Source organism: Oncorhynchus nerka, linkage group LG8, assembly GCF_034236695.1.
Source record: "Oncorhynchus nerka isolate Pitt River linkage group LG8, Oner_Uvic_2.0, whole genome shotgun sequence".
Taxonomy (NCBI): Eukaryota; Metazoa; Chordata; class Actinopteri; order Salmoniformes; family Salmonidae; genus Oncorhynchus; species Oncorhynchus nerka.
The window spans coordinates 49532151-49557463 of NC_088403.1; the positions used below are offsets into that span (position 1 = coordinate 49532151).

General features: G+C 43.7%; 3 protein-coding genes and 1 long non-coding RNA gene across 5 annotated transcripts; all 4 read right to left on the reverse strand.

Moving 5' to 3' along the window:
* Window positions 1-1488: 1488 nt before the first annotated feature.
* Window positions 1489-22906, reverse strand: LOC135572711 (uncharacterized). Its single transcript, XM_065021140.1, has 15 exons — window positions 22806-22906; window positions 22457-22600; window positions 22302-22371; window positions 22039-22214; window positions 21715-21808; window positions 4528-4751; window positions 4197-4350; window positions 3900-4111; window positions 3589-3709; window positions 3203-3408; window positions 3000-3117; window positions 2724-2893; window positions 2156-2253; window positions 1928-2043; window positions 1489-1847 (listed from the first exon to the last, which is right to left on the reverse strand). Exons 1-15 carry the CDS (start codon window positions 22878-22880, stop codon window positions 1684-1686), a joined length of 2142 nt encoding a protein of 713 aa, XP_064877212.1. The 5' UTR covers window positions 22881-22906; the 3' UTR covers window positions 1489-1683.
* LOC135572945 (uncharacterized) lies at window positions 4962-6946 on the reverse strand. Of its 2 annotated transcripts, XM_065021884.1 has the most exons (8): window positions 6803-6945; window positions 6649-6704; window positions 6439-6528; window positions 6059-6186; window positions 5711-5854; window positions 5554-5622; window positions 5281-5456; window positions 4962-5051 (listed from the first exon to the last, which is right to left on the reverse strand). In XM_065021884.1, coding segments are annotated over exons 1-8 (687 nt in total). In that variant the 5' UTR covers window positions 6826-6945; the 3' UTR covers window positions 4962-5050. The 2 variants fall into 2 exon arrangements, with proteins under 2 accessions (XP_064877956.1, XP_064877957.1); XM_065021885.1 differs by lacking the exon at window positions 5554-5622 and having other exon boundaries at window positions 6803-6946.
* On the reverse strand, window positions 18302-20851 carry LOC135572944 (zona pellucida sperm-binding protein 4-like). The gene is made up of 8 exons (XM_065021883.1): window positions 20665-20851; window positions 20359-20476; window positions 19972-20176; window positions 19769-19886; window positions 19493-19662; window positions 18925-19022; window positions 18698-18813; window positions 18302-18617 (listed from the first exon to the last, which is right to left on the reverse strand). Exons 3-8 carry the CDS (start codon window positions 20035-20037, stop codon window positions 18454-18456), a joined length of 732 nt encoding a protein of 243 aa, XP_064877955.1. The 5' UTR covers window positions 20038-20176; window positions 20359-20476; window positions 20665-20851; the 3' UTR covers window positions 18302-18453.
* Window positions 22907-23195: 289 nt separating the features above from the next.
* On the reverse strand, window positions 23196-23653 carry LOC135572946 (uncharacterized). Its single transcript, XR_010464573.1, has 3 exons — window positions 23532-23653; window positions 23376-23431; window positions 23196-23279 (listed from the first exon to the last, which is right to left on the reverse strand). It is a non-coding gene; the product is annotated as an uncharacterized LOC135572946 (long non-coding RNA).
* Between the last annotated feature and the right edge of the window lie 1660 nt (window positions 23654-25313).

The following is a 25313-nucleotide window of genomic DNA, read 5'->3' on the forward strand; positions in this document are numbered from 1 at the left end:
TATAACGATATCTTGGCTTTATATGGCCCGATTTAATCGAAATAAAGACCCAATAGTGTTTATGGGACATCTAGGAGTGCCAACAAAGATGGTGAAAGGTAATGACTGTTTTCTATTTTATTGTGCGGTTTGTGTAACGCCGAAATGCTAATTATTTTGTTTACGTCCCCTGCTGTGCTTTTGTGTTGTAGTGTATTGGTGCATGCTATCAGATAGCTTCTCATGCTGTCGCCGAAAAGCATTTTAAAAATCTGACTTGCCTGGATTCACAACGAGTGTAGCTTTAATTTGATACCCTGCATGTGTATTTTAATGAACTTTTGAGTTTTAACTAATACTATTAGCATTTAGCGTAGCGCATTTCCAGAGCTCTAGTAGGGACGCAAGCGTCCCAAGTAGAGGCAAGAGGTTAATGCCTACGGTCACATTGGTCTCGCTTTGAGAATAGTTGTGCACACAAAAAAAATAATGAAGCCTATGCCATTGCATAATCAAATGCTTCTAACCAAAAGCCAACTATAGGCCTACCATTGTTGGATGATCATTGGCATCTAGCTGAAGGCTAGGTGTCTGGAGCAATTTGACCAGTCAAATGTGATTCTGATTATCAAATCAACTAAGCGGACACTGAAATAGCCTGTTAATGACACTTCCATCAATGATCAAGCTGGACCACCGCCAACTTTAAAGATTTTAATTGGCTGAATCACTACCAGGATATGACTTGTGCCAACTGTTGTAGTGCAATCTAAACCTATGCCACGTTCTGATGGGACCAGTTACAATTGAGCATTTCAATAACATGCAACTTGACACTGGCTGATGCAGTATACGGTCAGAATTGGGGTACCTGTTAACAGCCTTAAAGCATCCAGGTAAAATGTGTATAACTTGACAGTGTATGAGCCTTAAATTCAAGGCATAACTAAGTGGTCAGACATACTCATGACAAGTCAACTTAAATCTAGCAATACCCTTTGCAGTCACAGAAGACTTTCTATAGCATGTCATTGTTCTCTATAGCATATGTGCTCAGCTATGCCGGCCGTGTGCCATTTCAAGTGAAGTACTACAAAAAGCTTGTCTACAGAGGCTTTATAAGTTATGGAACGATAAAGGGGGAATCTGTAGTTGAGCCATTAATTTTGGAATACAACTTGCCTCGAGATTGCTTGACGCAATATCTAGTAACACTAGCCTCAACATGGTTAATTATTTTTGATCTCATGGTCACGCCTTGCTACCAAAAAGCAGTCTATGAAGCCGAGTGCTTAAATTAGTCAAGCCACATCCTGCAGCAGTTAACTGAAAGTGGCCACGGTTAGAACTGCTGATCACCCCTTAAAGGCCAACATGCGTCTTAAGTGACATGAAAGCGTCGCACACAAAGCATTTACCTAGCCAACTTAGTTACCAAACAAAGTCCTCACTTGTGATATAATCCCCAAACTGGATGCAGCCACATCCCATATCAATCAGGACAAGGTACAGAGTGTAAGAAAATATTTATTAAGAACCAGACTTAATTATATTCACAAACACCAATCACTCCCGATTCAGTCAGTGGTTTCATTTGTTCTTGTGGAGAGAATAAAATGAAGCTAGATCTCATCTAGGAATATGACATGTAGAACAGATTTCTCCATCTCATACCATTGTATGGAGAGTGACTGGGGTCTGGACCTAAGTGGTTCCTTTAGGTTGGTTCATTTGCCAGCTGAAGACTTTGATGTATTTAGCCCTAGGGTTGATGCCAGGCATTTCCCTCCCAGGACTAAGGCCTGTGTTGGAAGTAGTTGTGGAGGTCAACGGTCTTCTGGTGGTGGTGAGGGTAGTGGGTGGAAATGCTATGATTGGACAGAGAGTCAGGTGTAAAACACTGTAGCAGTTACCACCCTCTTTAGCTGCACAACTACCGAACACTTACTTGTTACAGGAACTCTAGTCAAGATGGTGCCAACTCCTGGAGAGTCTGCATCAAACCGCCAATATGCAAACAGCTTGTATAGGTCACTCAGTGGATAGACACACCGAACTGTAATCCTAAAAAGAGAGCTGAACATTAAAGCCACAAGTGCCTGTAGTGAGAGTTAATGACTGACGTGAATATTTATTTTAACCAATGAGGCAGTAGATTATTAGTGAAGTCACGTACACAGAGGCAGTATCCCTGGTTTTGACTGGTGCATTCACAGATTGGCTCTTGTGCTCAACATTGATCTCATTTTCATAGGTAACATGCTGATGGTCAACCTAGATGACAAGAGGACATCACAAGCCTGAACATAATTCAATGAAAATTATCAAACTATTGCAAGCCATGTCTATAAACGAAATAGTTGTTCCCTTGTCAGGCCTCATGAGAAATATAGACACCGGTCAGTCAAAGTGAATATTAATTTAAATATTCAGCCTGTATGCTGACTGTTTGAGATTGAGGCTTGCTAATCTCATGGACCGATCCTGCACCTGAACCAATGACATGATGCATTGATAACAGCAGTAGTTCCTGCGTTTATTTTGCAGGTTATTTGGACGCATCAGGATTGGGCAAATTCTAAGACATAAATAACCAGAACTAAGTCATGCAGCTGAACAAATTAAGCAAGATGAGTTCTGGGTTACCAGATTAGATGCTGACAAACTTATTTGAAGTAGTCACTGGTAGGGCCAGTCACTTGACCATTTGAATGATTCAAATTGTATGGGTTGGACAGTTATACCTGGACCCTGGTACCACAGGTGTGGAGTCCAAAGCTAAAGAGAACCCTGGTGCCATCTGTCTCTTGAGGCCTGCAGGTAGAGTCCAGGAGAAAGGTTCTGTTGGGTTCAGCTCCAGGGATGGCCAGAGTCACATCAGTAACCACTGTCACCACCCCTTCAGTGGAACACACTAGAGAAAGTAGTGTTAGAGCTGGGCTAGAACAAAGTGAATGATCAACACTAAACAGTCAGGCAATAAATTAAGTTTCAGGCAAAGATGAGGCACTAGTAGTTACCTATGACCTCAGTAGTCTGGAAGAGACAAGCTTTGGCCGAGGAACTCTTGACCTCCAAGGTCTTAGGAAGTCGTGAGTGAATTTCAAATGAGCCGTAGAACTGCTTCAAATTGATGTCCTGGGAAAAAAAGAGCAGATACATTATAACTCCTACTTGAGCCAACGACAAGCCAATTTAAGCGCTTGACCAATGAGCATCTCACCTTGTAAGAGTAGCCAACAGAGAAGAGGGGCACTTCCAGGGTCAGACTCTTGCTGTCATTCTGCATGATGTAGCCCCGCTTGGCTGCCAGATTTGTGGTGAGAATGTAGGGGCCAACACCCACCTCCCACAGGTAGTCAAATGGCTTATGGGCTATCTGGAAACTGATGCTTTTCTCATTGCAGACGCCTTTGAAGACCGGAGGAACTGACGAAGAGAAGATCGGCCCAATAGTTTAGTCAATAGTGCCAAAATGACATCAGGGGTAAACAGTGGTATATCGCTGGGCTGCGTCCACGTTAGGCAGGGGTCAGAACCAGAAGGCTCGGAAGACAATCTTGAGAAATAGAATTCCATCCCAGGTCTCTTAATAAAGTTCAAGTCAACTTACAGACATCATTGAACTGAGCCACAACTGAGGCCAGGTAGTAGTAAGGCTCCTCGTGAGGCAGGATGACCAACGTGTAGTTGATGTCCATCGAGAACTGAAGAAGCCCTCTGGAGAGTACTATGGATATGAACACTCATTGAGAAGCAAAATCTTATAGCCACAAAATAGGGGTGAATCTCAGGTCCCCAAAACCCATTGGAGAAAGTTCAGGGAGGAACCTTGGATATCCTCCAATGAAAGTCACGAGGAAATACTGAGAAAAACCACAGTAGTTCATTAAAGAGTAAACATATACATTTCTCTTTACCAGCTTGTGAACAGCAGCATCCTCAAATGGCAGCCTGAGAATGTAGGCATGAAGGTTACTATTGGGCTGGGGGACCTTGGTTATGACGAGGCCACTTTTAGTCGCGTCTAGTATGGTGAAGTTGTGACCATTGAGCGTCACAGCCACCAGGTCAACATCGTAGTAGAGGTTCCCCAGGTAAACAGTAAACAAACGATCCTCAAGGACTGTTTCTGTGGTGGGAGAAGGACAACAGGGTCATTAGCAATCATGACCATGGAGCTGAAGAGCCACTTCGGATAGGTTAGTAGAACTTACGGTTAATGATGGTGAGGTGCTGGATCAGAAGGGGTGTGTTCATGGGCCTGTGGAGGCGGAGTCTGGTCTCCACACCACAGTCATCAAGAAAGATTTGTTCATAGTAGAGATGGACCACATAGAACTCATGGTACATGTTGCCCATCACAAAGCTCTGGAAGAGTTGAAACCGTTGTGAATTATCTGCCATTAGGTTATATGGTACAAAGTAGAATATTCAAGGTGTACAGAGGACATGAGTGACTGAAGCCATTTGCAGCTTCTCTGCATCAGAATAAAGGGCAAGTGTCTCCATGTGAATGGTCAGATGCCGGCCTAGTACGCTACTGACTTTTCTGTATCCTCCGGCAGCGTTGAAAGGGATGCTGATTTGGACAGTGGTGTCACTTATGTCCAGGCTGTAGCCTCGCTCTGCTGTGATGGGCTCATCCAGGAGCTGCCCATCCACCCCCATTGAGATCTTGCTGCTCTCCAAACCAGAGAGGCCAGAGACCAGCGGGGACAACAGAGTGGGGGTCTGCCAGACCAGCCCCGCCCCATCATACATCCCTTCATCTGGAAAGAGATTACAAGTGTTAAGACCATGTGAGCAATTCTTCCTCTGCCACTGAGTGATCGAAACATCTCACCGATCTGAAATAAGCAAATAATACTTTCACCCATGAAGTTAACTGTACCATCACTATTGCTTAAGACAAGCCAGTCCCTTCAGGTCTGAACCATGATTATGTGGAGCCTGATATTACACTGGAACTTACTTGTGCTGCACGCAACAATCCAGTCCACCATCATAACCACCCATCTCTGCCTGGAGAACAGTATGGGATGGACCACCTCCACCACTGAACCATTGATCTGGAATTGAATAAAGGATGAAGTGTACTTGCCAACAGTACAAAAGGGGCATTTCAGTAGTCTACATAAGTGGCTTCCTTCCCATCCTGCATAACCTGGTTTTAAACATTACGCAATGTAAGACCCTCTTGGAATACAGCCACCAGTGTAGGTCGTTAATGTCAAATTAAGCAAGCCTGAAGACAACCAAGATAAAGGAAGCCTTTGAACAGGACATTTAAATCCTCACCATGGAGACAGACCCCATGACAGACCGTGGTGTGTAGGGTGAGCGGAACACCAGTCTCCCTGCGTGAGGTGGAACACGTAGCCCAGCTCCCGAGCCTCTGAGAATGACATGGGAATCAGCTGCTGCCCCTCCTGCTGGAACATCACCTGCCAGGTAGACGTGGCAGAGCTGTGGGCCTGATGGGGAACAAGAGACAGGGCATGCATGGTGGTATTGGGGACAAACTGGTGGAGCTCATCTAATTGACAATTTGCCAAATAGCCTTTAGCTTACTTTAGCAAGGGCAGCAGTCCAGGCATCCGTTGTACCAGACAGACAAGAAACGTCACTCCTCATTGACACCTACAGGGTAACATAACACTCTCCTATAAAAATACACAAGCCCACCTCCACGAGCCCTGGTACACAGTCTAGATCCAGGCATCAGTACCTCCATATAGTTCTCCTCACAGCTGACTTCTCTGGGGGACCAGGGTAGAGGGAGGGAGCAGGTTGCATTCACAGAGTAGGTGGCTTCCACTCCATTCGCATCAATTGTGATCAAGTTAAAGCTAAAGGTGAACACCTCATCGTCCTAAGATACAAAAACAAGACCTTCAACTGAGATACCTGGTAGTAATTGAACTAGAAAATATAGTTTAAAAGCCCTTCCCATGGGCACAGATATCAACTCAATGGCTACTCCACATTGGTTCAATGTAATTGAAATGTTGATTTAACCAGTGTGCCCATGGGTTGTGGCTTTGAAAAGACCACAATGCACCGAAAATATATGAACCTGGTTGTCAGTGTGGCAGGAGAAGTAGGAGGCTCTGAGTTCAGCATGGCCAGGCAGAGGGAGGATACTGAACATGTAGCCACACTCTGACCCATACTGCTTAGTGATGGGGTGAACGCCAACAGCATCTAGATAGGGTAAAGAACTGGGTCATATCAAAGGATTTGAATATGCTCAGGTCAAATACTAAATAAAAATCAGTTTATTCTTAAGTGGTCCAACAGGCACAGAGAGACTGAAATATGCTGCAGGGAGAGACTTCCTGTCAGCACCAGCTACCAAACCCTGGCCAAGACATGTTAAGATGCCAAGTTCATGAGCTGACCAAACCTGGTTTCAGACCCATTTTGCATCAGACTTAAGGTTAAAAGCCTACTTACCAACCGCTTCAAAGCGAGGTTCGTTCCCAGCAAATGAGAGTTGGGTTGTTACCAACAGGTATCGATCCCGGCATGCAGTCTCAATGGCCCCTATATAGACACACAAGGTGAGAATCTGAAGGGTGGAAACTAAAAGATTCTGACCAACATTTCATACCAGTGTTCTACAGCTTGTAGAAAGGCTAATCTGACTCAATTTAAGTTTCTTACCTCTTGGAAGGTCAGAACAGCTTACACTAGGCCATACAGACAGGAGTACAAATACTCTAAGAAAAACAATAGCACAGGTCAATAAAGGTTGACAGCATCAAAACACTAATTCAAATCACTTATTCAAAACATTTAAGCCCACCACCAAACTTACCCCACCCAACACCCAAAAGCCATTGCTCCGTAGAAGTGTCTAACCCTAGCCAGGAACAGCTATTAAACTACACCTGCTAGTTAACACAACATCAACTATCACGTACTGACAGTATCCTAGTCAAAAACAACAGTTGATAGTAGCATGTTCTCTGGCACTTTTATATGGGGGTGGTGCTGTGATTGAGGTAATTAATTAGCTAATTGGGTCACATGGTTGGTCATCTTGCCAGAGCCTAGGGGCGCAGCTAAATAGTCTGAAGTGGATTCGTCTCCTCATCTCTTCTCCTTCCCCCTTTCTTAGGATGTGTTTTCCATCTCCACCGAATAACAATATAAACGGATCATGTAAAGTGTTGGTTCCATGTTTCATGAGCAGAAATAAAAGATCCCAGACATTTTCCATACGAACGAAAAGCTTATTTCTATCAAACTTTGTGCACAAATTTGTTTACATCCCTGTTAGTGAGCATTTCTCCTTTGCCAAGATAATCCATCCACTTGACAGCTGTGGCATATCAAGAAGCTGATTAAACAGCATGATCATTACACAGGTACACCTTGTGCTGGGGACAATGAAAGGCCACTCTAAAATTTGTCACACAACACAATGCCACAGATATCTCAAGTTTTGAAGGTGAGTGCAATTGGCATGCTGACTGCAAGAATGTCCACCAGAGCTGTTGCCAGAGAATTGAATGTTCCTTTCTCTACCATAAGCCGCATCCATCCGGCCCCACAACCACAGACCATGAGTAAGGCGTTCTGTGGGCGAGTTGTTTGCTGATGTTAACGTTGTGAACCGAGTGCCCATGGTGGCGGTGGGGTTATGGTATGGGCGGCATAAGCTACGGACAACGAACACAATTGCATTTTATCTATGGCAATTTGACCCCACTCCGGGATGCTGTCCTTCTAGGCAGAGTTTCAAAGGAAAAGCCATATCTCAGACTGGCCAATAAAAATAAAAGATTAAGATGGGCAAAAGAACACAGACACTGGACAGAAGAACTCTGCCTAGAAGGCCAGCATCCCGGAGTCGCCTCTTCACTGTTGAGACTGGTGTTTTGCGGGTACTATTTAATAATGAAGCTGCCAGTTGAGGACTTGTGAGGTGTCTGTTTCTCAAACTATACACTCTAATGTACTGTACTTGTCCTCTTGCTCAGTTGTGCACCGGGGCCTCCCACTCCTGTTTCTATTCTGGTTAGAGCCAGTTTGCGCTGTTTTGTGAAGGGAGTAGTGTAGCTCCCTCCGGTAACCACGAGCACAACCGCTCCTTGATTTTAACTGGCCGCTTTATCCTGTAGATTTAGTCAGAATTATCACCTTCCGTGAGAACTATAAAGTAAATGAAAAATACAGTTAAGCACACTCTTACATCCTCCTTATCGTACGAGTGACATATTAGCTTGGTATAACTCTGAAGTGCTTACATAGATAAATAGTTTAGCCGGTGCTATAACAGTATCAGATTAAACATGAATAATGGTAAAATACCTCATTGGCTGCTTATTACAGAAGGGAGGAATCAAACCTCACATTTATTATTCCTGGCATTAATTCACACTTCATCCTTAATTATTATAACGTTACCATCCTAACATACACGCTTCAACCTTTATGAACTACACCCGATGACATGAAAACTTAACTAACACAGTGCGGGATTGCCTTCCCTCCAAAAGTGTGTTGCTGCAATAAGGATCCCCGTTACAACAATATTAGCTATGTAGTTCCGCTTGTCTTATCATTTCCCCCACACAGCGGACACGTAAACAATTCAAACAAAGGACAACGACATAGACTTACAGGTTAACTGTCAGTTACACTCCCACCAATCACCGGTGATTTCTGTGAAAGGGGTCTGCATGTTTCTTGATCGGCTTCCAGGAGGGTGACTGTCTTATGGACGGGGCCTCTCCAGATAGGTGAGTTTGGTGATGCGTTTACCTCTCTCATCCAGGGTTGAGTAACTGATCAGTAACTTGAATGTTCTCACCCGGCCATCCTGTCCCGGGTACACTTCTGTAACGTTTGCCAATTTCCACTGGTTGCGTGGTACAATATCATCTTGCAAGATGACAATGTCATTAATCCTTGCATTTCTTCTGTCTTTATTCCATTTCTGTCTGTGTTGGAGGTTTAGGAGGTACTCTTTTTTCCACCTTGTCCAGAATTCATTGCCTAAGAATTTCACTCTGCGCCATCTCTTGCGGAGATAAAGATCTTCCTTGATGAACTGTCCAGGTGGCGGTAAGATAACTGTGGACTTCATTGTCAAGATATGATTTGGCGTGAGAGGTTCTGGACCTAATAGATCATTCAGATATTCCGTAGTTAGGAGTCTACTATTTAAAATCGCCATGACTTCATAGAGAAAGGTACGCAGAGAAGCGCTGTCGAGTCTTCCGTCTGACTGATCAAGAATGGATGTTAAGACACTTCGTATCGTGCGGATTTGTCTTTCCCAAACACCACCCATGTGACTTAAAGATGGGGTGTTCATGATAAACTCGCATCCAAGTACCTTCAGTCCTGTTTGATCCATTTCTTTCAGGGCGTCCACAAACTTGCGTCTTGCACCAATGAAGTTGCTGCCTTGATCACGTCTGATTTGACGAACATTACCACATATGAATGAACGCAGGGAATTGATAAAAGCGTCGGTGGTTAAGTCATCAAGCAGGAGTAGGAGCCCATAACGCTTTAACTCTCTTCTTCCGTCCTTGGCATAGAAAGGTCAAAAGCAGTCCATCCAGCAGTATATGAAGATCTGCCATCCTTTGCCCTTCTGTACATCTTCTGAATTTCCTACATTTCACACATTTGTAGATGTGAGAGGAAACTGCATTGCTGCACAAACATAGTGTACTTGATTTGTGAGGTTGGAAGAAGATTGAAGGCTTGGCATCATCTGTCTAACGATAACCCGATGACTCACTTCAATAGCGTCGCCATAGTCGATACATGGATTTCCATAGCCGACTATGCTCCAGCCAAGATCTGTTCTCTGAGCGAAAGGCTGATTTCCCTTACCAGACACAATTTCTCTTGGAAGGAGAGCCTGGGAGCAGTTGTAGCCAATTAAGAGACCGACATCACAGCTCTGTTGAGGAGCAATCTCCTCTGCAATGTGTTCAAGATGAGACCATGCTCTTGCAGTCTCTGGAGTAGGAATATGGTCTCTGTTTACAATCTTTCGAGCGATGCCCAGGCCTTAAACAGCCAAAGCACAATTTATTCTCTTGAACAAACTTATGTCGCTCTGCGGTGGGCTTATCCGTGAACTTTTGTGGAGACTGTGACCTCACTTCTCACAGAAGACACAACTAGTAACAGTAACTTTCTCATCAGAGTTAGGTGTTAATACCCTTGCTCCGGGGCTGTGAATCCTTGGCGTCTTAGGTTTTCCATCTTCGCTTGGTTTCAAAGCATGAAGGGATGTCACAGGATTGCAAGCGATCTTTACTTCTCTCGTGAGAAACTTCACAAACTGACTGAAGCTTGGAAAGGTCTGTTTCTTATAAGATGTCTATGACCTTTCTATTCCATCTTGAAGTTAGCCAATCTGGAAGTTTAGCGAGGATCTTTTGTTTTTCATTACAGTCATTAAAGCACCTCCAGGCCCTTATTCTGAGACATAGCAGCCTCACAGCTGCGAAGAAAGTCTACAAGGTCTCTAAGTTCAAAACTGTCCTTGGATCCTATCTTAGGCCATGCATTGAGCTTATCTCTGAAGGACTTGGCGATGAGGAATTTGTTTCCGTACCTTTCTTCAAGAATGGTTCACGCAGCATGGTAGGCTGACTCAGATCCTAACATAAAGTAACTTTCGATGACTTTCTTGGCAGGCCCACCGATATATTTTCTTAAGTAATATATCTTCTCATTTGCTGGTATGTTCTTCCTGTCTATCAGAGTCTGAAAAGAGACCTTCCAGTCAGTGAACGAGAGTGGTTCTCCATTGAATGTTACTGGTTCTGGTATGGGAGGCGGCTTTCCCTGATTGATTCCGCTAGCAACCTGAACATGGTCTTGGTGCCATCTTCTTGTTGTGTGCTTGTCACAACATGTTGTGGTGAAAGACTGTGAAATGATCCACTTCTGTGCATGACTTCTTTCACAGATTTGCAGTTAGAGAGTAGTTCTCTCTTCTCGTCCTCTGAGTTTTCATCTTGCTCATACACTTGCATCCGCGCCTTGGCAGCATTTAGTTTCTTGAGCACTTCTAGGCGCTCTAACTCTCTACGCTTGTCTTCTAGCGTCCTTCGTCTGGCAGCATTTTCTACCTCTAACTTGACTCGCAGCCCAGCTTCTTCTAAGCTGCGTTTCACAGCCTCAGCTTCTTGCTCCGCTGTCCTCTTCTTATCTTCATCTTCGAGTCTCTGAAGCTCTTCTAGTTGGCGTTGTTGCTTAACCATTACTTCTAAAGCTGCTTGGTTAGTAGAAACTTCCGCCGCAGCCTCTTGTCTCTTGACCGATGACACGCTTGAACGTCTGGAGTTGACCTTTGAGTTGCTTAGAGACTGGGAGGAAGCACTTGAGGGCTGATAGTTGAGACTTGACTTATGTGAGAGTTCGGACATGCACAAGGAATTGCTGTCCTTCCAGTGCAGCTCTACCTGGTAACCTTGACCTTCTTCCCTGCCTTTTAAATGACACCTTACAGTCTTGATAATAGACATTGTAACTGCTTCACAAGTATCAACTCTGCATCGTATATCGTTGTCGGAATGTCAATTTGACGTAAATTTACGTAGACAAGGTTTAGCTCTGTAGAGGTATGGCTAATTTTGTTTAAGAGGTCTTCTAGTAGGTCTTCAGAGCAACAGCCTGTCAGTGACAGTTTTGCTTCCTTTATCAGAGCCTTCCACTTCTCATAGCTGACTCTGAAACGATGTTCGAGCTGTCTCCATCTTTCGTTGCGCAGTTTGGGCCTCTTCCTGCTGCTCTGTTTGTTCTGATGAAGGCTTGAAGTTTGCGAGTGTTGCTGCAGATGCTCAACTTGACCCACCCCATCTCTATCACCTATAGTGAAACTACCTCTTTCTGACATTCTAAATCAAATCAAATCAATTCTAGGTAAGGTTTGGATAAGTGAGTAGGTAATTTATTTTCTAATTCACTGTAATTTAAACCTTAGTACTGTAACGTCGGGATAGTGATGGCTGTGGAGTCAGACGCAGAGAGCAGAAGGTAGACGGGAAAAACGCTTTATGTCCTCAAGCACAGTAACAGGGACAAACATGGGTGAAGCCCGAAACACAGGCGCAACAAAACCCAAAACCACTGTTACCAAAATACCGGACAGCGAAAACCCAAAAGAACACAAACACCACTAACGTAGAATAACCACAAGCCCGCACAAACACCAGCGGGCTAAACTAACTTAAATAACACCCATCCCAAAACCCCAACAAGGAACAGGTGAAAACAATTAGACAAAAACAAACTAAAAGGACAAAGGGATCGGTGGCAGCTAGTAGACCGGCGACGACCACCGCCGAGCGCCACCCGAACAGGAAGGGGAGCCACCTTCGGTGGTATTCGTGACAAGTACGTGGTATAAACATGTATAATACTTGTAACAAAGGCTTGAACAAACACCTCATTGGTTGTTTATTACAAAAGGGAGGAAATCAAACTTCACATTTATTATTCCTGGCATGAATTCACACTTCATCCTTAATTATTATAACGTTACCATCCTAACATACACGCTTCAACCTTTATGAACTACACCCGATGACATGAAAATTTAGCTAACACAGCGCGGGATTACCTTCCCTCCAAAAGTGTGTTGCTACAATAAGGATCCCCGTTACAACAGAATTAGCTACGTAGTTCCGCTTGTCTTATCATTTCCCCCACACAGCGGACACGTAAACAATTCAAACAAAGGACAACGACGGCATAGACTTACAGGATAACTGTCAGTTACAAGTAGTGCACAGCGTTGCACCAGATCTTCAGTTTCTTGGCAATTTCTCACATGGAATAGCCTTCATTTCTCAGAACAAGAATAGACTGATGAGTTTCAGAAGAAAGTTCTTTGTTTCTGGCCATTTTGAGCCTGTAATCGAACCCACAAATGCTGATGCCCCAGATACTCAACGAGTCCAAAAAAGAGCAGTTTTATTGCTTCTTTAATCACCATTTTTTGAAAACAGTTTTCAGCTGTGTTAACATAATTGCAAAAGGGTTTTCAAATGATAAATTAGCCTTTTAAAATGATAAACTTGGATTAGCTAACACACAACGTGCCATTGGAACACAGGAGTGATGGTTGCTGATAATGGGCCTCTGTACGCCTATGTAGATATTCCTTTAAAAATCAGCCGTTTCCAGACACAGTAGTCATTTACAACGTCTACACTGTATTTCTGATCAATTTTATGTTATTTTAATGGACATCAAAAAATTGCTTTTCTTTCAAAAACAAGGACATTTCTATGTGACCCCAAATCTTTCAACGGTAGTGTATATATTGTGTATAGTTTTTTGTTGAGGTGTGGTTTTCTATAAGCCCATGGGCTTCCAACCACACCATTTTAAAAAATGCTTTCCTACCCTCTTAGGAGGACAAGGTGTTCACCTTTAACTTCAACTTGTTCATGACTAACAACAGTGGAGACAAGCTACACCATATCTAACACCTGGTCTCCTCTGCCCTAGTCTCCAGAGAAGTTAGCTGTGAGCACATCACAGAGGTACTGATCTATGGTTCTATACTGAACCAAAATATAAACGCAACATGCAACGATTTCAAAGATTTTACTGAGTTAGTTTTTTTAAAAACATTTTATTTTTACCTTTATTTAACTAGGCAAGTCAGTTAAGACAAATTCTTATTTTCAATGACGGCCTACAGGCAGTTATAACAGTGGGTTATAACTGCCTGTTCAGGGGCAGAAGGACAGATTTGTACCTTGTCAGCTCGGGGATTTGAACGTGCAACCTTTCAGTTACTAGTCCAACGCTGGAACCACTAGGCTACCCTGCCGCCCCATTTAAGGAATCCAGTCCATTGAAATAAATTCATTAGGCCCTAATTTATGGATTTCACATGAGTTCAGATATCCATCTGTTGTTCAGAGATGCCTTTAAAAAAAAGTAGGAGCGTGAATTAGCAAACCCATCAGTTTCTGGTGTGACCACCATATGCCTCATGCGGTGCGACACATCTCATAGAGTTGATCTGGCTGTTGATTGTGGCCTGTGGAATGTTGTCCCACTCCTCTACAATGGCTGTGCGAAGTTGCTGGATATTGGAGGGAACTGAAACACGCTGTCGTACACGTCGATCCAGAGCATCCCAAACACGCTCAATGGGTGACATGTCTGGTGAGTATGCAGGCCAAGGAAGAAATGGGACATTTTCAGCTTCCATGAATTGTCTACAGATCCTTGCGACATTGGGCCGCGCATGACCATGCTGAAACACGGGGGATGGCGGCTGATGAATGGCACGACAATGGGCCTCGGGAGCTCGTCACAGTATCTCTGCACATTCAAATTACCATTGATATAATACAATTGTGTTCATTGTCCGTAGTTTATGCCTGCCCATACCATAACCCCACGGCCACTCTGTTGACATCAGCAAACCGCTCACCCACAAGATGTCTACCATCTGCCCGGTTAATTTGAAACCTGGATTAATCCTTGTAAAGCACATCTCCAGCATGCCAGTGGTCATTGAAAGTGAGCATTTGCCCACTGAAGTTGGTTACAATGCCAAACTGCAGCCAGGTCAAGACCCTGGTGAGGACTACAAGCATACAGATGATCTTCCCTGAGATTGTATCTGACAGTTTGTGCAGAAATTCTTCAGTTGTCTAAACCCACAGTTTCATCAGCTCAGATGATCCCGCAGATGAAGAAGCCGGAGGTCACGGGCTGGCGTGGTTACACGTGGTCTGCGGTTGTGAGGCCGGTTGGACGAACTGCCAAATTCTGTAAAACGACGTTGAACGCGGCTTATGGTAGAGACATGAAAATGTAATCGTCTGGCAACAGCTCTGGTGGACGTTCCTGCAATCATGCAAATTGCACACTCCCTCATAACTTGAGTCATCTGTGGCATTGTGTTGACAAAACTGCACCATTTAGTGGCCTTTTATCCCCAGCGGTTTAATCAGCTTCTTGACATGCCACACCTGTCAGGTGGATGGATTCTCTCAGCAGTTAAAATGCTCACTAACTGGTAAGATACATTTGTGCACAAAACGTGAGAAATAAGTTGTGTATGGAACATTTCAGGGATCTTTTATTTCAGCTCATGAAACTTGGGACCAACACTTTACATGTTATATTTTAGTTCAGTTTCAGTTCCTATATCCACAATGTATTTGTCTGAAAAAGTGGGTAAACTGCCTACCCTCTCAGCAGAGGCAATTCCACACAAACACATGCAAAACAGGTCGCCTACATGAAATATGATACGAGTTCAATTAAAACAGACACCCTAGCTCATGAGCTGTCCATAAGTTGAATGCTTGGACTTCAATCATGCGACAGTGTTACGGATACAGTTATCCTGTGTGTGTGTGTATCCTGTGTGTGTGTTTCTTTTCTCTCCTTCTCCCCTCACAGGTGAAAATCATCACTCCCCAATCAGTCAACAATCAATCATCAATCAGAAGACACACCTCCTATTTCCTACCCTATCACAGTTCCTTCCCCATGGTTTAAAAACCCCATCATTTGTTTGTTCTAGAGCAATCTCTAGCTCAATCTCTCTGTAAATGCCATGTCTGTAGGTCTCTGTGTTTCACTCTCGCTAGTGTCTTAACCTCTCTTTTGTTTAAAGCACCTCCATAGCACTTTGTCATCACCTGTGAGTATTGTTTTTGGTTATGGTGTTTGTGTGTTGCTGGTGGGAAAAGGGGGAAACCAAGACAAGTCGCCCATGGGCATACACTACCCGTAGGTGAACTTTGTTAAATACACTAGTTAGAACTGGGCGGACCACCCACTGTATTTTTGGTTAGTTAGTTAGCTGTTGTTAAAGTAGGCTAGTCTAGCTTAGGGGTGTTTTTGAATACTTATTGTTTCTTTCCTTGGGTCCAGCTCAGCCCCTTTTCCTGCTCCCCCCATTACCGTGTGTTTATAAATAAACCTAGAGTTTGACGGTAGATTTCTGTTGTCGTGGTTATTTCGTGCACACTTTTACTTTGTCACAATAATAATTTGCATGAGTTATGTTACGGGTCTCATTACCATCCCCCCTAGACTGTCGGACCAAAAGGGATTCGTAACAGACAGTACACTCTTTCCTTACATTTGTAATAAAGCGTTTGATTGAATTAGAAAATTGAGCTTACGATTCCTGGATCTCTGAAAATGCACCTTAACTAGTTGCTCCTACCCTCTACTTTTTTGAACATTTTGTTAAAAATCGCGCAACATTTCAGCGCCCTGCTACTCATGCCAGGAATATAGTACGTTCATATGGTTAGAATGTGTGGATAGGAAACCCTCGGACGTTTTTAAAACTGGTTAAATCACGACTGTGGCTATTACATAACGTGCGTTACATCGGAAAGCGCAGAAAAACCTGATCACAGAAAATGGAAATAAATATCCTTGCGCCACTTCCAGCAATTGTTAAGTGAGCCGAATTAGATAAGACCGAGCATTCAACTCCCACAGCATCCCCATGTTGTCTAGTCTTGTGAATTGAATCCTCTTTGATTCTTGGTTGAACCGAAACAGGGCACCACTTACCTCCGGTCTCCGCCCAGATCATTCCGGAAGAGCTCTCTCGTGAAATTTTTTTCCAAGACAGCTAATGATTTTGACATCGCCTATGGATGATTATCGCTTATTAACGTTTACTAATACCTAAAGTAGCATTACAAACGTATTTCAAGTGTTTTGTGAAAGTTTATAGTCTACTTTTGAATTTTAAAAATGACGTTACGTTGTGAAATCGCTGTTTTTTTCGTTTATCACACAGTCTACATATAACGATATCTTGGCTTTATATGGCCCGATTTAATCGAAATAAAGACCCAATAGTGTTTATGGGACATCTAGGAGTGCCAACAAAGATGGTGAAAGGTAATGACTTTTCTATTTTATTGTGCGGTTTGTGTAACGCCGAAATGCTAATTATTTTGTTTACGTCCCCTGCTGTGCTTTTGTGTTGTAGTGTATTGGTGCATGCTATCAGATAGCTTCTCATGCTGTCGCGAAAAGCATTTTAAAATCTGACTTGCCTGGATTCACAACGAGTGTAGCTTTAATTTGATACCCTGCATGTGTATTTTAATGAACTTTTGAGTTTTAACTAATACTATTAGCATTTAGCGTAGCGCATTTCCAGAGCTCTAGTAGGGACGCAAGCGTCCCAAGTAGAGGCAAGAGGTTAATGCCTACGGTCACATTGGTCTCGCTTTGAGAATAGTTGTGCACACAAAAAAAAAATAATGAAGCCTATGCCATTGCATAATCAAATGCTTCTAACCAAAAGCCAACTATAGGCCTACCATTGTTGGATGATCATTGGCATCTAGCTGAAGGCTAAGTGTCTGGAGCAATTTGACCAGTCAAATGTGACTGATTATCAAATCAACTAAGCTGACACTGAAATAGCCTGTTAATGACACTTCCATCAATGATCAAGCTGGACCACCGCCAACTTTAAAGATTTTAATTGGCTGAATCACTACCAGGATATGACTTGTGCCAACTGTTGTAGTGCAATCTAGACCTATGCCACGTTCTGATGGGACCAGTTACAATTTAGCATTTCAATAACATGCAACTTGACACTGGCTGATGCAGTATACGGTCAGAATTGGGGTATCTGTTAACAGCCTTAAAGCATCCAGGTAAAATGTGTATAACTTGACAGTGTATGAGCCTTAAAGTCAAGGCATAACTAAATGGTCAGACATACTCATGACAAGTCAACTTAAATCTAGCAACACCCTTTGCAGTCACAGAAGACTGTTTCTATAGCATGTCATTGTTCTCTATAGCATATGTGCTCAGCTATGCCGGCCGTGTGCCATTTCAAGTGAAGTACTACAAAAAGCTTGTCTACAGAGGCTTTATAAGTTATGGAACGATAAAGGGGGAATCTGTAGTTGAGCCATTAATTTTGGAATACAACTTGCCTCGAGATTGCTTGACGCAATATCTAGTAACACTAGCCTCAACATGGTTAATTATTTTTGATCTCATGGTCACGCCTTGCTACCAAAAAGCAGTCTATGAAGCCGAGTGCTTAAATTAGTCAAGCCACATCCTGCAGCAGTTAACTGAAAGTGGCCACGGTTAGAACTGCTGATCACCCCTTAAAGGCCAACATGCGTCTTAAGTGACATGAAAGCGTCGCACACAAAGCATTTACCTAGCCAACTTAGTTACCAAACAAAGTCCTCACTTGTGATATAATCCCCAAACTGGATGCAGCCACATCCCATATCAATCAGGACAAGGTACAGAGTGTAAGAAAATATTTATTAAGAACCAGACTTAATTATATTCACAAACACCAATCACTCCCCGATTCAGTCAGTGGTTTCATTTGTTCTTGTGGAGAGAATAAAATGAAGCTAGATCTCATCTAGGAATATGACATGTAGAACAGATTTCTCCATCTCATACCATTGTATGGAGAGTGACTGGGGTCTGGACCTAAGTGGTTCCTTTAGGTTGGTTCATTTGCCAGCTGAAGACTTTGATGTATTTAGCCCTAGGGTTGATGCCAGGCATTTCCCTCCCAGGACTAAGGCCTGTGTTGGAAGTAGTTGTGGAGGTCAACGGTCTTCTGGTGGTGGTGAGGGTAGTGGGTGGAAATGCTATGATTGGACAGAGAGTCAGGTGTAAAACACTGTAGCAGTTACCACCCTCTTTAGCTGCACAACTACCGAACACTTACTTGTTACAGGAACTCTAGTCAAGATGGTGCCAACTCCTGGAGAGTCTGCATCAAACCGCCAATATGCAAACAGCTTGTATAGGTCACTCAGTGGATAGACACACCGAACTGTAATCCTAAAAGAGAGCTGAACATTAAAGCCACAAGTGCCTGTAGTGAGAGTTAATGACTGACGTGAATATTTATTTTAACCAATGAGGCAGTAGATTATTAGTGAAGTCACGTACACAGAGGCAGTATCCCTGGTTTTGACTGGTGCATTCACAGATTGGCTCTTGTGCTCAACATTGATCTCATTTTCATAGGTAACATGCTGATGGTCAACCTAGATGACAAGAGGACATCACAAGCCTGAACATAATTCAATGAAAATTATCAAACTATTGCAAGCCATGTCTATAAACGAAATAGTTGTTCCCTTGTCAGGCCTCATGAGAAATATAGACACCGGTCAGTCAAAGTGAATATTAATTTAAATATTCAGCCTGTATGCTGACTGTTTGAGATTGAGGCTTGCTAATCTCATGGACCGATCCTGCACCTGAACCAATGACATGATGCATTGATAACAGCAGTAGTTCCTGCGTTTATTTTGCAGGTTATTTGGACGCATCAGGATTGGGCAAATTCTAAGACATAAATAACCAGAACTAAGTCATGCAGCTGAACAAATTAAGCAAGATGAGTTCTGGGTTACCAGATTAGATGCTGACAAACTTATTTGAAGTAGTCACTGGTAGGGCCAGTCACTTGACCATTTGAATGATTCAAATTGTATGGGTTGGACAGTTATACCTGGACCCTGGTACCACAGGTGTGGAGTCCAAAGCTAAAGAGAACCCTGGTGCCATCTGTCTCTTGAGGCCTGCAGGTAGAGTCCAGGAGAAAGGTTCTGTTGGGTTCAGCTCCAGGGATGGCCAGAGTCACATCAGTAACCACTGTCACCACCCCTTCAGTGGAACACACTAGAGAAAGTAGTGTTAGAGCTGGGCTAGAACAAAGTGAATGATCAACACTAAACAGTCAGGCAATAAATTAAGTTTCAGGCAAAGATGAGGCACTAGTAGTTACCTATGACCTCAGTAGTCTGGAAGAGACAAGCTTTGGCCGAGGAACTCTTGACCTCCAAGGTCTTAGGAAGTCGTGAGTGAATTTCAAATGAGCCGTAGAACTGCTTCAAATTGATGTCCTGGGAAAAAAAGAGCAGATACATTATAACTCCTACTTGAGCCAACGACAAGCCAATTTAAGCGCTTGACCAATGAGCATCTCACCTTGTAAGAGTAGCCAACAGAGAAGAGGGGCACTTCCAGGGTCAGACTCTTGCTGTCATTCTGCATGATGTAGCCCCGCTTGGCTGCCAGATTTGTGGTGAGAATGTAGGGGCCAACACCCACCTCCCACAGGTAGTCAAATGGCTTATGGGCTATCTGGAAACTGATGCTTTTCTCATTGCAGACGCTTTGAAGACCGGAGGAACTGAAAGAGAAGATCGGCCCAATAGTTTAGTCAATAGTGCCAAAATGACATCAGGGGTAAACAGTGGTATATCGCTGGGCTGCGTCCACGTTAGGCAGGGGTCAGAACCAGAAGGCTCGGAAGACAATCTTGAGAAATAGAATTCCATCCCAGGTCTCTTAATAAAGTTCAAGTCAACTTACAGACATCATTGAACTGAGCCACAACTGAGGCCAGGTAGTAGTAAGGCTCCTCGTGAGGCAGGATGACCAACGTGTAGTTGATGTCCATCGAGAACTGAAGAAGCCCCTCTGGAGAGTACTATGGATATGAACACTCATTGAGAAGCAAAATCTTATAGCCACAAAATAGGGTGAATCTCAGGTCCCCAAAACCCATTGGAGAAAGTTCAGGAGGAACCTTGGATATCCTCCAATGAAAGTCACGAGGAAATACTGAGAAAAACCACAGTAGTTCATTAAAGAGTAAACATATACATTTCTCTTTACCAGCTTGTGAACAGCAGCATCCTCAAATGGCAGCCTGAGAATGTAGGCATGAAGGTTACTATTGGGCTGGGGGACCTTGGTTATGACGAGGCCACTTTTAGTCGCGTCTAGTATGGTGAAGTTGTGACCATTGAGCGTCACAGCCACCAGGTCAACATCGTAGTAGAGGTTCCCAGGTAAACAGTAAACAAACGATCCTCAAGGACTGTTTCTGTGGTGGGAGAAGGACAACAGGGTCATTAGCAATCATGACCATGGAGCTGAAGAGCCACTTCGGATAGGTTAGTAGAACTTACGGTTAATGATGGTGAGGTGCTGGATCAGAAGGGTGTGTTCATGGGCCTGTGGAGGCGGAGTCTGGTCTCCACACCACAGTCATCAAGAAAGATTTGTTCATAGTAGAGATGGACCACATAGAACTCATGGTACATGTTGCCCATCACAAAGCTCTGGAAGAGTTGAAACCGTTGTGAATTATCTGCCATTAGGTTATATGGTACAAAGTAGAATATTCAAGGTGTACAGAGGACATGAGTGACTGAAGCCATTTGCAGCTTCTCTGCATCAGAATAAAGGCAAGTGTCTCCATGTGAATGGTCAGATGCCGGCCTAGTACGCTACTGACTTTTCTGTATCCTCCGGCAGCGTTGAAAGGGATGCTGATTTGGACAGTGGTGTCACTTATGTCCAGGCTGTAGCCTCGCTCTGCTGTGATGGGCTCATCCAGGAGCTGCCCATCCACCCCCATTGAGATCTTGCTGCTCTCCAAACCAGAGAGGCCAGAGACCAGCGGGGACAACAGAGTGGGGTCTGCCAGACCAGCCCCGCCCATCATACATCCCTTCATCTGGAAAGAGATTACAAGTGTTAAGACCATGTGAGCAATTCTTCCTCTGCCACTGAGTGATCGAAACATCTCACCGATCTGAAATAAGCAAATAATACTTTCACCCATGAAGTTAACTGTACCATCACTATTGCTTAAGACAAGCCAGTCCCTTCAGGTCTGAACCATGATTATGTGGAACCTGATATTACACTGGAACTTACTAGTGATGCACGCAACAACCCAGTCCACCATCATAACCACCCATCTCTGCCTGGAGAACAGTATGGGATGGACCACCACCACTGAACCATTGATCTGGAATTGAATAAAGGATGAAGTGTACTTGCCAACAGTACAAAAGGGGCATTTCAGTAGTCTAAATAAGTAGCTTCCTTCCCATCCTGCATAACCCTGGTTTTAAACATTACGCAATGTAAGACCCTCTTGGAATACAGCCACCAGTGTAGGTCGTTAATGTCAAATTAAGCAAGCCTGAAGACAACCAAGATAAAGGAAGCCATTGAACAGGACATTTAAATCCTCACCATGGAGACAGACCCCATGACAGACCGTGGTGTGTAGGGTGAGCGGAACACCAGTCTCCCCTGGGTGAGGTGGAACACGTAGCCCAGCTCCCGAGCCTCGGAGAATGACATGGGAATCAGCTGCTGCCCCTTCTGCTGGAACAGCACCTGCCAGGTAGACGTGGCAGAGCTGTGGGCCTGATGGGGAACAAGAGACAGGGCATGCATGGTGGTATTGGGGACAAACTGGTGGAGCTCATCTAATTGACAATTTGCCAAATATCCTTTAGCAAGGGCAGCAGTCCAGGCATCCGTTGTACCAGACAGACAGGAAACGTCACTCCTCATTGACACCTACAGGGTAAGACAACACTCTCCTATAAAAACACAAGCCCACCTCCACGAGCCCTGGATACAGTCTAGATCCATGCATCAGTACCTCCATATAGTTCTCCTCACAGCTGACTTCTCTGGGGGACCAGGGTAGAGGGAGGGAGCAGGTTGCATTCACAGAGTAGGTGGCTTCCACTCCATTCGCATCAATTGTGATCAAGTTAAAGCTAAAGGTGAACACCTCATCGTCCTAAGATACAAAAACAAGACCTTCAACTGAGATACCTGGTAGTAATTGAACTAGAAAATATAGTTTAAAAAGCCCTTCCCATGGGCACAGATATCAACTCAATGGCTACTCCACATTGGTTCAATGTAATTGAAATGTTGATTTAACCAGTGTGCCCATGGGTTGTGGCTTTGAAAAGACCACAATGCACCGAAAATATATGAACCTGGTTGTCAGTGTGGCAGGAGAAGTAGGAGGCTCTGAGTTCAGCATGGCCAGGCAGAGGGAGGATACTGAACATGTAGCCACTACCTCTGACCCATACTGCTTAGTGATGGGGTGAACGCCAATAGCATCTAGATAGGGGGTAAAGAACTGGGTCATATCAAAGGATTTGAATATGCTCAGGTCAAATACTAAATAAAAATCAGTTTATTCTTAAGTGGTCCAACAGGCACAGTGAGACTGAAATATACTGCAGGGAGAGACTTCCTGTCAGCACCAGCTACCAAACCCTGGCCAAGACATGTTAAGATGCCAAGTTCATGAGCTGACCAAACCTGGTTTCAGGCTTTTAACCTTAATTCTGATGCAAAAGGGACCTACTTACCAACTGCTTCAAAGCGAGGTTCGTTCCCAGCAAATGAGAGTTGGGTTGTTACTAACAGGTATCGATCCCGGCATGCAGTCTCAATGGCCCCTATATAGACACACAAGGTGAGAATCTGAAGAGTGGAAACTAAGTGTTCTACAGCTTGTATAAAGGCTCATCTGACTCAATTTAAAAGTTTCTTACCTCTTGGAAGGTCAGAACATCTTACACTAGGCCATACAGACAGGAGTATAAATACTCTGTAAGAAAAACAATAGCACAGGTCAATAAAGGTTGCCAGCATCAAAACACTTATTCAAATCACTTATTCAAAACATTTAAGCCCACCACCAAACTTACCCCACCCAACACCCAAAAGCCATTGCTCCGTAGAAGTGTCTAACCCTAGCCAGTAACAGCTAGTAAACTACACCTGCTAGTTAACACAACATCAACTATCACGTACTGACAGTATCCTAGTCAAAAACAACAGTTGATAGTAGCATGTTCTCTGGCACTTTATATGGGGGTGGTGCTGTGATTGAGGTAATTAATTAGCTAATTGGGTCACATGGTTGGTCATCTTGCCAGAGCCTAGGGGCGCAGCTAAATAGTCTGAAGTGGATTCGTCTCCTCATCTCTTCTCCTTCCCCCTTTCTTAGGATGTGTTTTCCATCTCCACCGAATAACAATATAAACGGATCATGTAAAGTGTTGGTTCCATGTTTCATGAGCAGAAATAAAGATCCCAGACATTTTCCATACGAACGAAAAGCTTATTTCTATCAAACTTTGTGCACAAATTTGTTTACATCCCTGTTAGTGAGCATTTCTCCTTTGCCAAGATAATCCATCCACTTGACAGCTGTGGCATATCAAGAAGCTGATTAAACAGCATGATCATTACACAGGTACACCTTGTGCTGGGGACAATGAAAGGCCACTCTAAAATTTGTCACACAACACAATGCCACAGATATCTCAAGTTTTGAAGGTGAGTGCAATTGGCATGCTGACTGCAAGAATGTCCACCAGAGCTGTTGCCAGAGAATTGAATGTTCCTTTCTCTACCATAAGCCGCATCCATCCGGCCCCACAACCACAGACCATGAGTAAGGCGTTCTGTGGGCGAGTTGTTTGCTGATGTTAACGTTGTGAACCGAGTGCCCATGGTGGCGGTGGGGTTATGGTATGGGCGGCATAAGCTACGGACAACGAACACAATTGCATTTTATCTATGGCAATTTGACCCCACTCCGGATGCTGTCCTTCTAGGCAGAGTTTCAAAGGAAAAGCCATATCTCAGACTGGCCAATAAAAATAAAAGATTAAGATGGGCAAAGAACACAGACACTGGACAGAAGAACTCTGCCTAGAAGGCCAGCATCCCGGAGTCGCCTCTTCACTGTTGAGACTGGTGTTTTGCGGGTACTATTTAATGAAGCTGCCAGTTGAGGACTTGTGAGGTGTCTGTTTCTCAAACTATACACTCTAATGTACTGTACTTGTCCTCTTGCTCAGTTGTGCACCGGGGCCTCCCACTCCTGTTTCTATTCTGGTTAGAGCCAGTTTGCGCTGTTTTGTGAAGGGAGTAGTGTAGCTCCCTCCGGTAACCACGAGCACAACCGCTCCTTGATTTTAACTGGCCGCTTTATCCTGTAGATTTAGTCAGAATTATCACCTTCCGTGAGAACTATAAAGTAAATGAAAAATACAGTTAAGCACACTCTTACATCCTCCTTATCGTGAGTGACATATTAACAGTATAACTCTGAAGTGCTTACATAGATAAATAGTTTAGCCGGTGCTATAACAGTATCAGATTAAACACATGAATAATGGTAAAATACCTCATTGGCTGCTTATTACAGAAGGGAGGAATCAAACTTCACATTTATTATTCCTGGCATTAATTCACACTTCATCCTTAATTATTATAACGTTACCATCCTCACATACACGCTTCAACCTTTATGAACTACACCCGATGACATGAAAACTTAGCTAACACAGTGCGGGATTGCCTTCCCTCCAAAAGTGTGTTGCTACAATAAGGATCCCCGTTACAACAGTATTAGCTATGTAGTTCCGCTTGTCTTATCATTTCCCCCACACAGCGGACACGTAAACAATTCAAACAAA

What these genes read in the sequence shown, in the direction of transcription:
- LOC135572945 (XM_065021884.1), bottom strand. Translation starts at nt 6,825, where the DNA reads ATGGCTTTTGGGTGTTGGGTGGG. An exon ending in CTGTTCTGACCTTCCAAGAG is followed by an intron (nt 6,529 to 6,648) that starts GTAAGAAACTTA and finishes GTGTCTATATAG; the next exon opens with GGGCCATTGAGACTGCATGC. An exon ending in CCTGCCACACTGACAACCAG is followed by an intron (nt 5,855 to 6,058) that starts GTTCATATATTT and finishes TTTGTATCTTAG; the next exon opens with GACGATGAGGTGTTCACCTT.
- LOC135572944 (XM_065021883.1), bottom strand. Translation starts at nt 20,037, where the DNA reads ATGCAGAATGACAGCAAGAGTCTGACCCTGGAAGTGCCCCTCTTCTCT. An exon ending in CCAGACTACTGAGGTCATAG is followed by an intron (nt 19,663 to 19,768) that starts GTAACTACTAGT and finishes TACTTTCTCTAG; the next exon opens with TGTGTTCCACTGAAGGGGTG. An exon ending in ACCAGGGATACTGCCTCTGT is followed by an intron (nt 18,814 to 18,924) that starts GTACGTGACTTC and finishes GCTCTCTTTTAG; the next exon opens with GATTACAGTTCGGTGTGTCT.
- LOC135572711 (XM_065021140.1), bottom strand. Translation starts at nt 22,880, where the DNA reads ATGTTCAGTATCCTCCCTCTGCCTGGCCATGCTGAACTCAGAGCCTCC. An exon ending in CTGTTGGCTACTCTTACAAG is followed by an intron (nt 3,118 to 3,202) that starts GTGAGATGCTCA and finishes TTTTTTTCCCAG; the next exon opens with GACATCAATTTGAAGCAGTT. An exon ending in CCTGTGGTACCAGGGTCCAG is followed by an intron (nt 2,254 to 2,723) that starts GTATAACTGTCC and finishes CTTGTCATCTAG; the next exon opens with GTTGACCATCAGCATGTTAC.